Source organism: Muntiacus reevesi, chromosome 5, assembly GCF_963930625.1.
Source record: "Muntiacus reevesi chromosome 5, mMunRee1.1, whole genome shotgun sequence".
Classification (NCBI taxonomy): Eukaryota; Metazoa; Chordata; class Mammalia; order Artiodactyla; family Cervidae; genus Muntiacus; species Muntiacus reevesi.
The window spans coordinates 108,974,495-108,990,267 of record NC_089253.1 but is presented as its reverse complement, the minus strand read 5'-3'; the positions used below and the strand labels follow the sequence as shown (position 1 = coordinate 108,990,267).

At 48.4% G+C, this 15,773-nt stretch overlaps 1 protein-coding gene across 2 annotated transcripts; it reads left to right on the top strand.

Moving 5' to 3' along the window:
* Nucleotides 1–496: 496 nt before the first annotated feature.
* On the top strand, nucleotides 497–6,128 carry RGS16 (regulator of G protein signaling 16). 2 transcript variants are annotated; one of them, XM_065936169.1, is made up of 5 exons: nucleotides 497–638; nucleotides 1,545–1,655; nucleotides 2,416–2,477; nucleotides 2,769–2,935; nucleotides 4,241–6,128. In XM_065936169.1, the coding sequence occupies exons 1-5, from the start codon at nucleotides 595–597 to the stop codon at nucleotides 4,460–4,462; spliced, it is 606 nt and encodes a 201-aa protein (XP_065792241.1). In that variant the 5' UTR covers nucleotides 497–594; the 3' UTR covers nucleotides 4,463–6,128. The 2 variants fall into 2 exon arrangements, with proteins under 2 accessions (XP_065792241.1, XP_065792240.1); XM_065936168.1 differs by having other exon boundaries at nucleotides 2,413–2,477.
* Nucleotides 6,129–15,773: the final 9,645 nt, after the last annotated feature.

Sequence of the window (15,773 nt, the reverse complement as noted above, 5' to 3'; positions counted from 1 at the left end):
TGGAAGTTATCAGTATAACCATGATGCTGTGCTGTCGGGCTTGCACCGTGTGCTCGCGTCCTTAGGGCCGAACAGGCTCAGGCCTGAGCTGTGATGGACACCAGGTGTACCTCCCCTCTCCACCACCCCCACGCAAATTCTCCTGGCATCGCTGAGTTGGTTTCCTGCTTTTACTAGCTGCCGGCGGTTTTTTTTTTCCTACTAAACGGTGCGCGCATCTCATCTCCGTGTGACTTCTCTGCCGCTTCACCCTCGCCACGCCGGCGTCCGCTCGGAGGAGGGGGGAGCCCCGTGAGCACCCCCGCGGGGCGAAGGTTGCACCGGGCGAGGGCAAACCCTGGGCCGGGCGCCCCGCCCCGTCGCGCTCCAGGCCCCGCCTCCGCATTCGCCCGCGCTTAGTACCGCTCTCCGATTGGTCGGCGGCGCGCAGCCTCTCCGCCCCCTACAAGGGAATAAAAGCCGCTGGCTCCGCGCATCCCGTTTAGTAAACCCAGACAGGCGCTTGCCGTCCTTTCTCTGTGTATTCGTGTTCTGCGGCGCCCGCTGGAGCCCGCTACCATCGTCCCCAAGACGTGCTGCCCTGCATCCGTAGCCATGTGTCGGACCCTGGCCGCCTTCCCCACCTCCTGCCTGGAGAGGTAAGAGCAGTTTGTCCAGATGCCTGGGGGAAGAAGAACAAGTTCCACCAACCTTAGGGAGTGAAGCGGCAGGCTTGCAGACCTGGGTGGTCTGGAGAACGGGATGAAAGTGACTTGAGAGGCAGAGGTCAACTTGGTTTCACGTTTTCGGATGCCTCTCTTAGAGCCTCAGGGAAGGATAGGTGATGGGAACCGAGAAGGCAAAGCCAAGGGAAGCAGGGAGACCACTGTTTACTGCCGTTCCCCATCATTCCCCTGACAAGTGGCAGTCCTACCCAGGTGACCTGCTGCAGGAAGACCGCGGTGGCATCACCAGGCAAAACTGAGTCTTCCCCAGTTTCTTAAGCACTTGGTTTTCATTCTAAGTTATAGATCTAGGGGCTAGTTATAGTTATAGATCCTTCCTCTGATCCTGGAAATACAGGGAACTGTTTTTCAGGCCCTCAGCGAGGGATGTCCTCACTTCCCAGGGAGCTACACACCCACTCCAGTCCTAGCTGGAGCCAGTGGTTGGGAAGGAAAAAGTAAAGATGAAGGTAGAATCAGCTTCCACACAGCTCCGAAAATATTTGTGACAAACCTAGAGAGTACTGAATTGCCTTGTGCTAAATCAACAGGAACAAAAAGTATGACGTAAGTAGGGACAAAGCCCATGTGTGCTATACTGCAGACCCCCAAACTGTAAGACAACCAAGTCACGGCTCAAATGTTGCTTTCATTGTTTCTGGGCTCATGATGCTGATGAGAGAGGTGAAGTATAGGCCCTGGGAACAGCTATGGGTTCCCAGGAACCCTCAGGCTTGGAATTTGAGTGACACAAACCTGTGCTTTTCTGGGACTTCATGAATCTCTTTGCCCTGGCTGAGCAAGGGGAGAATCCTCATGCGCTCATGCTTTGCCTTGCAGAGCCAAAGAATTCAAAACACGGCTGGGGATCTTTCTTCACAAGTCAGAACTGGGCTCCGATACCGGGAGTGTTGGCAAGTTCGAGTGGGGCAGTAAACACAGCAAAGAGGGGTAAGTCCTGCTGACCAGCCCGGAGCCCCTAGAGGGAAGGAGCCAGATTTAGGAAGGGAGTCCTGAGAAGGAAAATACTAGGAGAAATTAGGACAGACCATCGTGGACCTTGGTGACCTCTTCCTAGAGATTGTAATGAAACTTCTTGCTGGTGTGCTATGGCTGTCTGGCTCATGGGTGGCTGGGTAGATGGCTCCAGCCTTCTAAGTCCACCAAAGAATGAAGATACCCAGGGTTGGAATGTCTAGTTACCAGATTCTCCCATCTGGAGATGCCATTGCATGTGTGACCAGGGCAAGGGCAGGGCCCAAGGCCACTGGACCCTGCTTCTCCTTGCATGCAGTTTCCCGGGAAGCCCGGTTATATTGACTGTGGCAGGTGCTATGCTGGGCTCTGGGGTTGTGGGTAGGCATAATCTCTATTCAGGAGACCCTTATTTCCTTGAGAAAGTGTACAAAACAGAGAGTTAGGGGGAATCGGAGGCATTTTGGACAGCAAAAACACAGTCTTAAATATTTACTGAGGGCCGGAAGGTCCCTGCTTTGGTTTCTGATTACTAGATTGTCCACTAGAAAACACAACCATTTCCCTAAACCTCAGTAAAAAGTTGGGGAGTTTGAGGAGTCAGCTCTGATAATTTTACTGAGCAAGCCTCTGTGTGAATTATACAACTTCAGAGTTCTAGGCTAGGATTTATACTATGTATTAGTTTGTTGTTTTTTTAAATTAAAATCTTGCCTCCCCCCCCCTTTTTTAGCAGAAACTTCTCAGAAGATGTGCTGGGATGGAAAGAGTCATTTGACTTGCTGCTGAGCAGTAAAAGTGAGTTGTGTCTGTTGTGTCTGTCTGTGGATGGCACACGGGGCACATGGGTACCCATGTGCTGCAGAGCCAGCCTGAAGATGCTGGGAACGTGGGCAAAATAATAGTAATAGTAATAATAATCCCCTAGTGTGTCAGCCTCTATCCAGAATACAAAGGCAGGTCCTTGTTCGAGAAAATTACATCCCCAAAATAGAGCCATTAACTACAATTGCTGTCTTTTCTTCTTTTATTCCCGGCTGGCTGTCTCCACTGTCTGACCTGCCTCTTCCTCTCTCCCTGCAACCCCAGATGGAGTGGCCGCCTTTCACGCCTTCCTGAAGACAGAGTTCAGCGAGGAGAACCTGGAGTTCTGGCTGGCCTGTGAGGAGTTCAAGAAGCTCCGGTCTGCTACCAAGCTGGCCTCCCGGGCTCACCGGATCTTTGAGGAGTTCATCTGCAGTGAAGCCCCCAAAGAGGTCAGAGCCATGACCCATTTCTAGGGATCGTGCAGACTCTGCCTGCTCCTTCCCCGCTGAGAGTTGGGGATGGTCAGGGGCCAGTAAGGGAAGGGCTGAGTTTAGAAGTGGAGTGGCCTTATCTGACACAGGAGGCTGGAGATCAAAAAAGACAGGCTCCAGGCCACCCCTGGGTACCGTTACCCTCAGAGTCATCAATGGGACTGGAGGGGTTGGCAAGGGTTTTGGCTTCTGTCCACACCCACTTTTGTAAACTAAGCCCTTTTTAGAGACTCAGAATACTTAACACAACCGTGGAGACAGGTTATCGTAGGATAACCTGACTCAGTCCCCCAGCTGACCCGCCTCCCTCACTCAGGTCTGTTGGTTGGTGACCCTTTCAACCTTCCCCTGGCCTCCACCGTGTTTGATAGGGAATATGACGCCACCTTGTGGAGAGAGAGTAGTAATGGCTTGCTTTTGTATCTGTATTTTCTGAGCATTTTTATTTCACTCATCAAGATATGTTGGGCCCCAGTTACATGCAAGGCACATTTATAGTCATCGAGAATATGACAGTGAACACAAAGCCTCTACCCCAGTGAGAGAAGATAACAATAACCAATTAAATAAATATTGCCAGGGGGTGATCTGTGCTCTGATAAGAAGAAAGCAGGCTATGAGGGAAGAGTACCAGGGTACAGGGTTGGAGGATGTGACACAGGAAACAGGAAATGCAAAGACCAGAGAGTGCCTTTGTGATCACCGGCCAGCAGGTGGGCCCACGTGGAGCGGGAAGTGAGGGAGAGAGTGGGAGGTGATGTCACACAGGTGGCAGGAGGCCAGGTGCTGGCCCAGGTAGCCTTGAGGGCTCAGCACCCATGTCGGCCTTTTCTCGGAGTGATGGGGAACAACAGAACTGCTGGCAAACTGACTTGTGTTTTATAAGGCTCTCTTTGCTGCTAGGTGGAGAACAGGGTTCAGGGGAGGAGAGAGAGACCCGATAGGTGCTGGCACTAGCCTGGGAGAGAGGTGGTGATGACTTGAACCTGGGTTGTCACAGAGAAACAGGTGAAAAGAGGGTGGCTCTGTACCCATTCTTAACATCTCCTGGGTTGTTCTGAGGGAGTAGAGGGTAGAAGTGAGGACAGGCCCAGAGCTGAAAAGCCCATTGATGGTCGACTCAGCAGACCCCCAGTTCCTGGTTCAGAATCCAGTGCTCCTTCCATTGCCCCCCCCCTCCGCCAGGCCTGCCAGCCCCCTCACCTTGCCATCCCTGGCCCTGACCCCCCCAACTCACCCAAGTGCTTGTCCTCCTTCCCATAGGTGAACATAGACCATGAGACCAGGGAACTGACTAGGACGAATCTGCAGGCCGCCACGGCCGCGTGTTTCGACGTGGCTCAGGGGAAGACGCGAACCCTAATGGAGAAGGACTCCTACCCGCGCTTCCTGAAGTCCCCTGCTTACCGGGACCTGGCCACCCAAGCCATGGCCGCCTCTGCCTCCCCGTCCAGCAGCAGCCCAGCTGAGCCCTCACACACCTGAGCCTCAGGGCCTGGAAGGAGCCAGCCGGGCAGAGAGATTGAGTCACCCACCCCCGAGGTGCTGTCCCCGTGGGGGAGGCAGGTTCTGCAAAGCAAGAGAGGACAGCAAAGGAAAAAGCTGACGTGGTGACACCCTCACCTCCAAATTCTTGGGACTGAATTCCATGCATGAGAGGGTCACCCCTCTTCTAGGACCTGTGGACCAGGGCTGAAGATGAGGGTTGTTTGGGGCTCTCGAGGGGGGAAGAATGATGGTGCAAGAGTCATCATTGGCTCTGGCCATTCTCAACAGGACAAGGGATATTCCCGGGGGGCTTTGCGAAGTGCATGGATAAAGGGGAACTTGAAAATGAGGGAGAGAAAGACAACCAGGTTAGCCAGTTTTGCCTGTCGAATGGTTGGCCTGTTTTCCTAATTTCCAGACTGTCCTGGGCATGAAGGGAGCCATGGATGTGGAGTCTTCCCATCCTGTCCTCCTCACCTGCCTCTGGGCTACTGGGAGGGGGAGTCCTCTCGCTTGCACTTCTCAACACTTCTGTGTCCAGCCTGGCAGTCTTGTCAAGGCCAGAGAACCAATGTGATGCTTGTCCCGAATGAGATATTTACCTCAAAAACTGGCTTTCAAACCCCTCTCCAAATAGATAGAGAGCCCTGAAAACAGGCCATCTTGCTCATGCGAAATGAACCTTGGTGCTCTTGGTGGGCTCTTGCGGGGGCCCCTGACTCCATCTGTGCCGCCGGCTCCACCTGTGAGCAGGACCTGCTGAGAGCCTCTTGCTGGGATGTGCCCCCTCTTAGCTCTGAGCTGCCCAGAGGAAGGCGTGGGGCCTCTTGGTGAGTGGCTAGTCCAGCCCTTATGCTGGGCAGGGTGGAACAAGGGAGAAAGGGCTCCTGGGAAACAAAACCTCATGGCAGTTCCAGAAAGTCCGGTTTAAATCAAGCTAATATTTTATTTTTGTGAGGATGAGAACAGGGAAAAAGAGGTTCCCCAGGATGGAAGGGGAACCTTGTGTTTCTTTCCTGTGGATTGCGGGGGGTGTACTCACTGGGGTGTCAGTGAGAAATGAGGCAGGGACCTTGATGAACTTGGATGGCCCGTAGAAACTGGGAATGAAACGGGGGCGGAGAGAGGCTGCTGGCAAGAGCAGGACTAGGGAAAATCAGAACCTGCTTGTCACCCCAGGGCATCACCAAACACCCATTCCCTGGTGGGACTTCTGCCCCGGCCGGGCTGGGGAGGTGAATTAACCAGGCAGCCCCCTCTGGCCCCCAGGGAAATCCACACTGTTCTCTCTGCACTAGGAGCTCCTCCAGGAGAAAAGTATTTAAGCCTAACATATTGTTGGTTTTGTGACAGTGGTCATGGCACATTATTTTTTATTGCTGTTGTTGTGTTGTTGCTATTGTTATTTATTGCCATTTGCGTGTCTGCCTCTTCTGGAGAATCCACAGGAGCTGGTAGCCTGGCTGGCTCCCTCTTTCCAGCGGACGCTACCTCTTGAAGTGCTGGGAACCTCTTAGCGCCTGTCAGGAATTCATGGCCATTTAAATATTTATTTATTGTTGACAACGGGAGCTGGTTTCCTAGATGTGAACGATGTACTTATTCAACCCCCGTTTTCCTATTTGAGCATGTTATTTTATTGTGAAATAAAGATAAAACCCAGACATGAGATCTGTCTGCAAGGGCCGTGTGGTCAGGGGAAGAGGGAAGGGAAGTGCTCGGGGCAGGGGGTGCCTTGTGGGAGAGCTGGTCTCCGGAGATGTCACAGGACGCATGGGGAAGCTTGCTGGTGTATGGGCAGAGGCGCACGTCCAAGGCCTGTCTGCCTGGTGACTGGTTCTAACGTGGCCACCAGGATGGTAACCTCCTTTCAGCTGGTGACGGCCCAGCTCACGTCAAGCCGTTGTGTCCTGTTGGCGGTGAGCCTGGCCTGGGACCTGGGACCCGGGACCCTTTGCTGCAAGGCTGCAATGCTTGCACCTGGATACACGTCTCCTCCAGCAGCAAAATACAAAGGAGCTGTGGGACTCAAAAGAACTGCGTGCATGCGCAGCTGGGGCAAATTCTGGCCCCAAAAGATACAAAGAGACCAAAAAACACAACTGCCACTTTGGAGCAGCCTAGAGCAAAAATAGGGTACTGCGCAAGGGCCCTGCACACACCACCACCTAAGGGGTGGACAGAACACCTAGACAGAACACCTCCTGCCTAACCCCTGAACAACACTCCCACCCTCACCTCATAAAGGAACCAGCTCCCCGCTCCTCAGGGAGCGAGCAAGCAAGGGAACCTGTTGTTTGCTCTCGCTCCCCGCTGCTGCAGCAGGGGCCCTAGTTGAGCCATGTCTGAATTTCTTGTCTGGCCTCCAGTCAATTTCTATTGATTGGGGAAGGCCAAGAACCCTGGCTGGTAACAGGTGGACCCGGCTCAGCTGTCATTTCAGAGCCCATCTCCTCTGTCCATCTGAGCCAGCATGAGCCATTCCCGGTTCTTGGAACATCAAGGGGTGGTTTCCCCTGGCCAAGTAGCCACACATTGTCAGTTGGGGGCTGGAGACTTCTGTGGTATCTTCACCTTTGCCCATTTCCAATTTGCATTAGTGTACTTTTGGGCTTCCCTCATGGCTCAGTTGGTAAAGAATCCACCCGCAATGCGGGAGACCTGGGTTCAATCCCTGGGTTGGGAAGATCCCCTGGAGAAGGGAAAGGCTCCGCACTCCAGTATTCTGACCTGGAGAATTCCATGGACTATATAGTCCATGGGGTCACAAAGAATTGGACACGACTGAGCGACTTTCACTTCACTATGAATTCAAGGAATTAGCATTCCTTATAATTTCATAGACATCTTTGAGATGAACTTTGGGAAGCCACTTGATGCTTGGGACTGCTCCATTCCCAGGGAAGAGAATGAGTTTGTGCTGGGCTAGAAAGAACTTGGCGTTAGGCTTGCAAGGATCAAATCTGCTCTTCCTCTGCCAGTCACCTCCTTGTTCTCCCCAAATTCTTCTCTAAGTTGAATTATCTGTTTAGATACAAATCTAGGCCTTATATTGACTTACTTCCCCTCATTGTTAGTCTGTGGAGAAGGCAATGGCAACTGACTCCAGTAATCTTGCCTGGAAAATCCCATGGATGGAGGAGGCTGATAGGCTCCAGTCCACGAGGTCGCTAAGAGTCGGACTTGACTGAGTGACTTCACTTTCACTTTTCACTTTCCTGCATTGGAGAAGGAAATGGCAACCCCCTCCAGTGTTCTTGCCTGGAGAATCCTGGGGACGGGGGAGCCTGAGGGGCTGCCGTCCATGGGGTCGCACAGAGTCGGACAGACTGAAGCGACTTAGCAGCAGCAGCATTGTTAGTCTGAGTAAAGTGACCGGACTTCAGGTACATTAATTAGAAAAGCCCATGAACTCACATTCGAAGCCCAGATCTAACGGGCAGTTGTGTGTGTGATGCCAGGAGGGATTCTGAGGTTAAAAGCCAGGAAGGAAGATGGGAACAAACACCAGGGCAGGCCCTATCTCGTTTAGTCCAACGACAGCTCTGTGAGGTAGGTGTGATAACCCTATGATACAGGCAGGGAAACTGAAGCTCCCAGGGGTGGAGCCTGGGGGACCATGCCCAGGGAAGCTGGTTTGAGAGCGGGGCAGAGGTGAGATCTGAATACAATTACCCCAATGGGGGGTGAGGAGTCCAGTCTGTGAGAGATGGTCAAGGGATATGATGCTTGAGAGAAGAAAAAAGATGGCACCCAGAGAGTCAGGAATCTTGTCCTCATTACTTTCCTTCCACCTTTTTGTCTTTTTTTTTTAACATGCATTTATTGCATCTAGTGCATCCTGCATGCCTGGTAGAAAACCAAAAATAGCTGTACCATCAACTGCAGGCAGCCTCAGTTAATGGTGGATGGTGATTCTGGGTAAGTTCAGACAAGGGTACAAATGTGTATTTTCTGATGCAGTATAGGCTTCCCAGATGGCTCAATGGTAAAGCATCTGCCTACCAATGCAGGAGACTTGGGTTGAGATCCTGGGTTGGGAAGATCCCATGGAGGAGGAAATGGAAACCCACTCTAGTATTCTTGCCTGGGAAATCCCATGGACAGTGGAGATTTGTGGGCTACCATGCATGGGGTTGCAGAGAGTCAGACTCGAGTGAAATGACCAAGCATGCATGTATGGGTGCCAGTAGGAAATGGTGGGTGTGGTTGGCAAATGGTAGAGAAATGAATGGGGGGAGATGGACTTCCAGGGACGAGGTGGGTACTGGCAGGCTCGTCATCCAGTAAGTTCATCCTCAAGGCTTATTGCCCTCTCCTAGCCCTTCTTCACATCCTGGGTGGTCTCGAAGCCCATGGTGTAGCCTCAAGGTGGTAGATACTAGAGATAAAGAAGACTCTTGGCTGACCTTGGAGACCAATGGCTCTTGGTCTTTCAGGTATCAGACTCAGACCAAACACAGGACCCCTGTTGTATTGGTTCTCAGAGTGTTTAAGACATTTCCTGAAAAACTTGGAGCCAGCAAGACGTCTCCAGCATCTTTAAACTCACCAACTCAGTTCCTCCCCACAGCACTTCAGGCTTTGGCTTAGCACCCAGAGCCCTTCTTGAGTGGGCCGCCTATGCTTCTCTGGCCTCTGCTCCTCTGGCCTCTGCTCCCTCACCTGCCCCTTGAAAACAAATCGTTCACAGTTCCCACACTCACCCTACTGTTCAAGCCTCCTTGCTTCTGCCTCCTGGCCCACCTCCCTGCTGTGTTGCCTGCTCTCATCACAGCAAGCCACGGCCTCCTTCATCAGCCTAGGGGAGCAACTTTCAAAAGCTGGCCCCAGGGTCTTTCTGGGGCACCGTCCCTGAGCCTTTGGGTCTGATCACGGATGCCTGTGCTTCACCTGTCCCTGCTGTGCCAGTCTTTAGCCATAAAGCAGTGATCAGAGCACTCCATGCCTGCATTCAAGCCCTTTAGTGGCTCTCCTTTGACCCCGAGAGAGTTCAGATCTTAGGACAACATGCAAGGCTCACTCTGACCCGAGACAAGTCCCTCTTATGACTTACCCCCTGCCCAGGCGGCCCTTACCCACCTGCTGTTTTTCTCTGCTTGGAATGTCTTTTTCTTTTTATTTGTTTTTAAAAATTAGGGCTTGGGAGCTGTGGAGGAGAATGCCCTCCTCAAAAAGCCTCTTGAAAGTCTAGCAAAACCATCATCTTCTTAAGTGAAGCCTTCCCAGACATCCATTTCCTGGAATCTCTCTGACACTTCTATGATTCTAGGACAGCCTTGCCAACTAAAAAAACAACAACAAAACTCATAACCTGAAAGTTGAGAATTGTGTTTATTCGGTGGGGATTTTTAGGACTTCAAGCCCAGGAGGCAGCATCTCAGGTAGCCCTTGAGAAACTGCTCTGGGGGTGGGGGTGGGAGTGAGGGTGTGGAGGGGGCATGGGAAGTAGGGGAGGTGGGGGGAGGGGGTGGGGAAGGGAGTCAGGTTATATAGAAGTTTGTAACAAAGGAGGCAGATAGTCTGAACACTGAAGATTATTGTTAATTAAGCAAAATCAGCTATCTCAAATTAAGGAATTTAGGGCTCTTTTATGTATTGGAAGATGCAAGAGTCAGGGCTCACTGAACTCATTCCTTTCATATGCATCTCTGCTATCTGGGGCCTGTATCCTATTTTTTTTAAAAATTTTGTTGCATCCTTAGTTACTGTAGGGAGTGGTGGGAGCTGACAGCTGCTGGATTGCAAGCACTGTTCTCCCTTTTGGGGGCCCTCGGGGTTCAGATATTCACATTTGGAGGGTAGAATCTCAAACCGATGGCTGTGACATCCTTGTTTATAGATGTGGCAGGAGATATTCCTTTTCACACCCTCTTCTTACCTTGACTACTTCATGTAAGACATGACACTGTCACTTACTTCTTCACAGCTCTTTTCTTTCACTAAACCACTCTCTTCAAGATTGGGAGCCATATTATTTGATACAATGGGACAGAACAGAACATGGCAGAGTGCAACCCAGCCTGTAGAGTTGGAATGTTGGAGGAGAAACTGGTTCATTCATTGTATGACCTGGGGGAGTTATTAAGCCTCTCCAAAGGTCTAGGTCTCTCCTCTGTAAATGAGGACAACCATGCACTCTTCATAGAGCATGGAATGAAAAAGTATTTGGCACAACATTGATGTCTCATGAATATTAAACTGTAATTATTATCTGATTCCAGGTACTCAGCATGGTCAATAACTATTTATTGACTTTTTGAAAAGAATGGAAGGGTCACAATTCAAAGCCAGGATTCCAAGCCTACTTTTCTAATACTGTATTTTATTTGATATGAAGGGCATTTCAGAATTCCAGGAGAGGGAATCAAGTGTTGAGTCATTAATCCAGATAGTATTCACTTAAAGCCAGGTTGGCTGATGCTATTTCCAAATCAGTCCGGTTGTTTCTTGTGACTGTGGAGGCCTGGCGCATCCCTCAGCAGGCCATTCCTCACCCTCTGCTGCCTCCCTGTGGCTATGTCAAGTCAGGCTATATAAACTTTTTCCTTGGAATGCCTGTTCAGTCGCTGTCATGTCTGACTCTTTGCAACCTCATGGACTGTAGCACACCAGGCTCCTCTGTCCTCCACTATCTCCTAGAGTTCTCTCAGTTTCATGACCACTGAGTCAGTGATGCTACCTAACCATTGTATCCTCTACCATCGCTTTCTTCTGTTGTCTTCAATCTTTCCCAGGATCAGGGTCTTTTCCAAAGAGTTGGTTCTTCGCATCAGATGGCCAAAATATTGGAGCTTCAGCATTAGTAATAGTCCTTCCAATGAATATTCAGGGTTGATTTCCTTTAGGATTGACTGGTTTGATCTCCTTGCTGTCCAAGGGACTCTCAAGAGTCTTCTCCAGCACCACAATTCGAAAGCATCAGTTCTTTGGCCCTCAGCCTCCTTTACAGTCCAACTCCTACATCCACAGATGACTTACTGGAAAAACCATAGTTTCAACTATATGGTCCTTTGTCGCCAAAGTGATGTCTCTACTTTTTAATACCCTGTCTAGGTTTGTCATAGCTTTTCTTCCAAGAAGCAAGCATTTTTTTCACGGCGCAGTCACCATCCTCAGTGATTTTGGAGCCCAAGAAAATAAAATCTGCCACTGCTTCCACTTTTTCTTCTTCCATTTGCCATGAAGCGATGGGACCAGATGTCAGGATCTTAGTTTTTTGAATGTTGAGTTTCAAGCCAACTTTTTCACTCTCCTCTTTCACCCTCATCAAAAGACTCCCTAGTTCTTCACTTCCTGCCATTAGAGTCGTATCATCTGTGTATCGGAGGTTGTTGATATTTCTCCCAGCAATCTTGATTCCAGCTTGTGATTCATCCAGCCTGGCATTTTTCATGATGTACTCTGCATATAAGTTAAATAAGCAGGGTGACAATATATAGCTTTGTTGTACTCCTTTTCTAATTTTGAGCCACTCAGTTGTTCCATGACCAGTTCTAACTTTTGCTTCTTGACCTGCATTCAGGTTTCTCAGAAGACAGGTAAGATGGTCTGGTATTCCCATTTCTTTAAGAATTTTCTACAGTTTCTTGTGCTCCACACAATCAAAGGCTTTAACATTGTCCAAAGGGCAGAAGTAGATATTTTTCTGGAACTCTCTAGCTTTCTCCTTAATCTAATGAATATTGGCAGTTTGATCTCTGGATCCTCGGCCTTTTCTAAACCCAGTTTGAACATGTGGAAGTTCTTGATTCATGTACTGCTGAAGCCTAGCTTGAAAGATTTTGAGCATAACCTTGCTAGTGTGTGAAATAAGTGCAGTCGTGTAGTAGTTTGAACACTCTTTGTATTGCCCTTCTTTGGGACTGACTTTTTCCAGTCCTGTGGCCACTGCTGAGTTTTCCAAATTTTTGGCATATTGAGTGCAGCACTTTCACAGCATCATCTTTTAGGATTTGAAATAGCTCAGCTGGAATTCTGTCAGCTCCACTATCTTTGTTTATAGTAATGCTTCTTAAGGCACACTTAACATTATACTCTAGGATGTCTGGCTCTAGGTGGGTGACCACACCATTGTGGTTATCTGAAGAAATCTCTAATCTTTCCAACACTATTGTTTTCCTCTATTTCTTTGCACTATTCATTTAAAAAGGCCTTCTTATCTCTCCTTGCTATTCTCTGGAACTCTTTATTCAGTTGGGTATATCTTTTCCTTTCTCCCTTGCTTTTTGCTTCTCTTATCTCCTCAGCTATTTGTAAGGCCTCCTCAGACAACCATTTGGCCTTCTTGCATTTCTTTTCCTTTTGGGATAGTTTTGGTCACTGCCTCCTATACAATGTTATAAACCTCCATGCATAGTTCTTCAGACACTGTCTAGCAGATCTAATCCTGTTTGTTACTTCCACTGTATAATCATAAGAGGTTTAATTTGGGTCATACCTGAATGGCCTAGCAGTTTCCCCTACTTTCTTCAATTTAAGCCTGAATTTTGCAATAAGGAGCTGATGATCTAAGCCACACTCAGCTCCAGGTCTTGTTTTTGCTAACTCTACAGAGCTTTTCCATCTTTGGCTGCAAAGAACATAATCAATCTGATTTTGGTATTGATCATCAGTTGATGAGCATGTGTAGAGTCATCTCTCATGCTGTTGGAAGAGGGTTTTTGCTATGACCAGTGTGTTCTCTTGGCAAAACTCTCTCAGTATTTTCCCTGCTTCATTTTGTATTCCAAGGCCAAATTAGCCAGTTATTCTGGATATCTCTTGACTTCCTGCTTTTGCATTTTGATCCTCTATGATGAAAAGGTGGAGAAGGCAATGGCAACCCACTCCAGTACTCTTGCCTGGAAAAATCCCATGGACGGAGGAGCCTGGTAGGCTGCAGTCCATGGGGTCACTAAAAGTCAGACACGACTGAGCAACTTCACTTTCTTTCACTTTCATGCATTGGAGAAGGAAATGGCAACCCACTCCAGTGTTCTTCCCTGGAGAATCCCAGGGACAGGAGAGCCTGGTGGGTTGCTGTCTATGGGGTCGCACAGAGTCGGACACGATTGAAGCGACTTAGCACCAGCAGCATGATGAAAAGGACATCTTTTTTTTAAAATGTTAGTTCTAGAAGGTGTCATAGGTCTTCATAAAACTGGTCAACTTCAGCTTCTTCAGCATCAGTGGTTGGGGCAAAAACTTGGACGACTGTTATATTGAATGGTTTGCCTTGGAAATGAATGAAAATCATACTGTCATTTTTGAGACTGTGCCTAAGTACTGCATTTCAGACTCTTTTGTTGATGATGAAGGCTACTTCATTTCTTCTAAGGGACTGCCTAATTTTCCTCTTATTTAAGTTTGACTCTTTCCTTTGGAATTATATCCAAGAGATATAACCTTTAGTTTTTGTTTATTAATGCAGTTTAATAATGTTGTGAAACATTAATTGAATTGAAAATTATTAGCATAATTGTTAAGATAGCTCAGTAGGTACAGGGGTTACAGTAAGAATTCTTTCATCAACAGGGCTGAACTTAACTTTAAAAAGTGAAGCTCTTGGTGTGGATGTGGAGAAAAGGGAACCCTTGGTCTCAGTTCATGAGATTGTAAATTGTAAATTTCTCAAGACAGAAAACAGTATGGAGCCTCTTCAGAAAATTAAAAATGGAACTGTCATATGAGCTACTAATTCCCCTTCTTTTCTTTTATTGTAGCTATATGGGATAATGGGTGTTAACTAAACCTATTGTGATAATTACTTCATAGTATATGTGAACCAATACATCGTGCTATATGACTTTAATTTCCAGAATGACTTATGTCAGCTATTTCTCAGTAAAACTAGAGGGAATTCCCTGGCAGGTAGGACTTGGCGCTTTCACTGCCGGGGCCTGGGTTTGATTCCTGGGCCACGTGGCATGGACCAAAAAAATCAAAATAAAAAAGTAAAATAAAACTAGAAAAAAAATTTTAATGGACGCTCTTAGGTAACAAGAACAAGGTGTTCAGGGCATATTAAGTGCTGATCACAAGGTAATTCACTGTTACCGAACCTTTTAAATTGGCTCAGCTGTTCAAATTGCTTTCTGAGGAGAAGAAAGATTTAAAACTTAAATAATTGAGGAATGATCCTAAGGGTAAGGAATGTAATGTAGTTAGGTGCTAGATAATGGAGTTTCAGTTTTCATTATTTAGAAAATATCTCTCTTGACTCATACTCCCTATTCTGCTGTTTTCAACCTTCCTCATTCTACTTATTATTCTCTGTAGGATTTCCCCATAAAGCGTTTTATTTATAATTTACTTATTTTGTTTATTTTCTGGCTTCTCCCACAAGAGTGAGGGTAGGCATCTTTCTCTATGCTGTTCGTTGAGGTAGCTCAAATCTCTAGAAGAACTGAATTCACTTAATCACTTTGTGCCTCGTTTTCTCCATCTGTACAATGGGGTCAAAATAGCATCTATCTCAGGACTTAAGTGACTGAACAACAACAAAAATGTGTATTTTTTATTGGCTCAGAATAGTTCCTACAGCATACTAAAGAGCTACATAAATGCTTGCTACTACCATCATTATTATTAGTTCAGATAGCAAAAGCAGCGTGTGCAGAGACAAGGAGGTGGGAAGCAGTATGATGTGATGGGGGACTGGATGGTAGTAGTGATGATGCCCATAAGGAACTGGGATGGTCAGGGTCATGATATCATGACCTAAAATCATGTTACATATTGCATTTCTCGATGATTAATGGTCTATTTCTCCCTACTAAGATGCAAGCTCCAGGAAGACCCCCACGAGGCATTTGTGTGATTAATCACTGTATCCCAACATCATTTAACCACCTGCCTGAGGTCACCCAGCAGAACAGCCACAGCTCTGGACTGCCAGCCTGGTGCCGTTTCCAGAGTGCCCAGGCGGGTGAGGGAGCTTGGGCTTTGCGCTCACCTAGCTTTCCTGAGCCTCGGTTTCATCATCAGCAGGATTGTTAAGGGTTGACTGGGTGCATATCTCTTGTGAAGCAATGAACAAACTGCCGGGCACCCAGTCAGTGCTCAATAAATGTGTATTTACCGTTCATTTCCCTTGAGAAGATAAGGGATTTGGAACAACGTGGTCGGGATGGAACTGGATGCTGTGACCTGAACTGCCGCAGGCCTGGGGGCAGGATGCAGGCGGCCTCCCTGCCCCCTCCCGGCCCCGGGCTCCTTGGTCCATGGGATTCTCCAGGCAAGGATACTGGGGTGAGTGGCCATTTCTTCCTCCAGGGGATCTTCCCGACCCAGCGATCGAACCCAGGGCTCCTGCATTGCAGGCGGA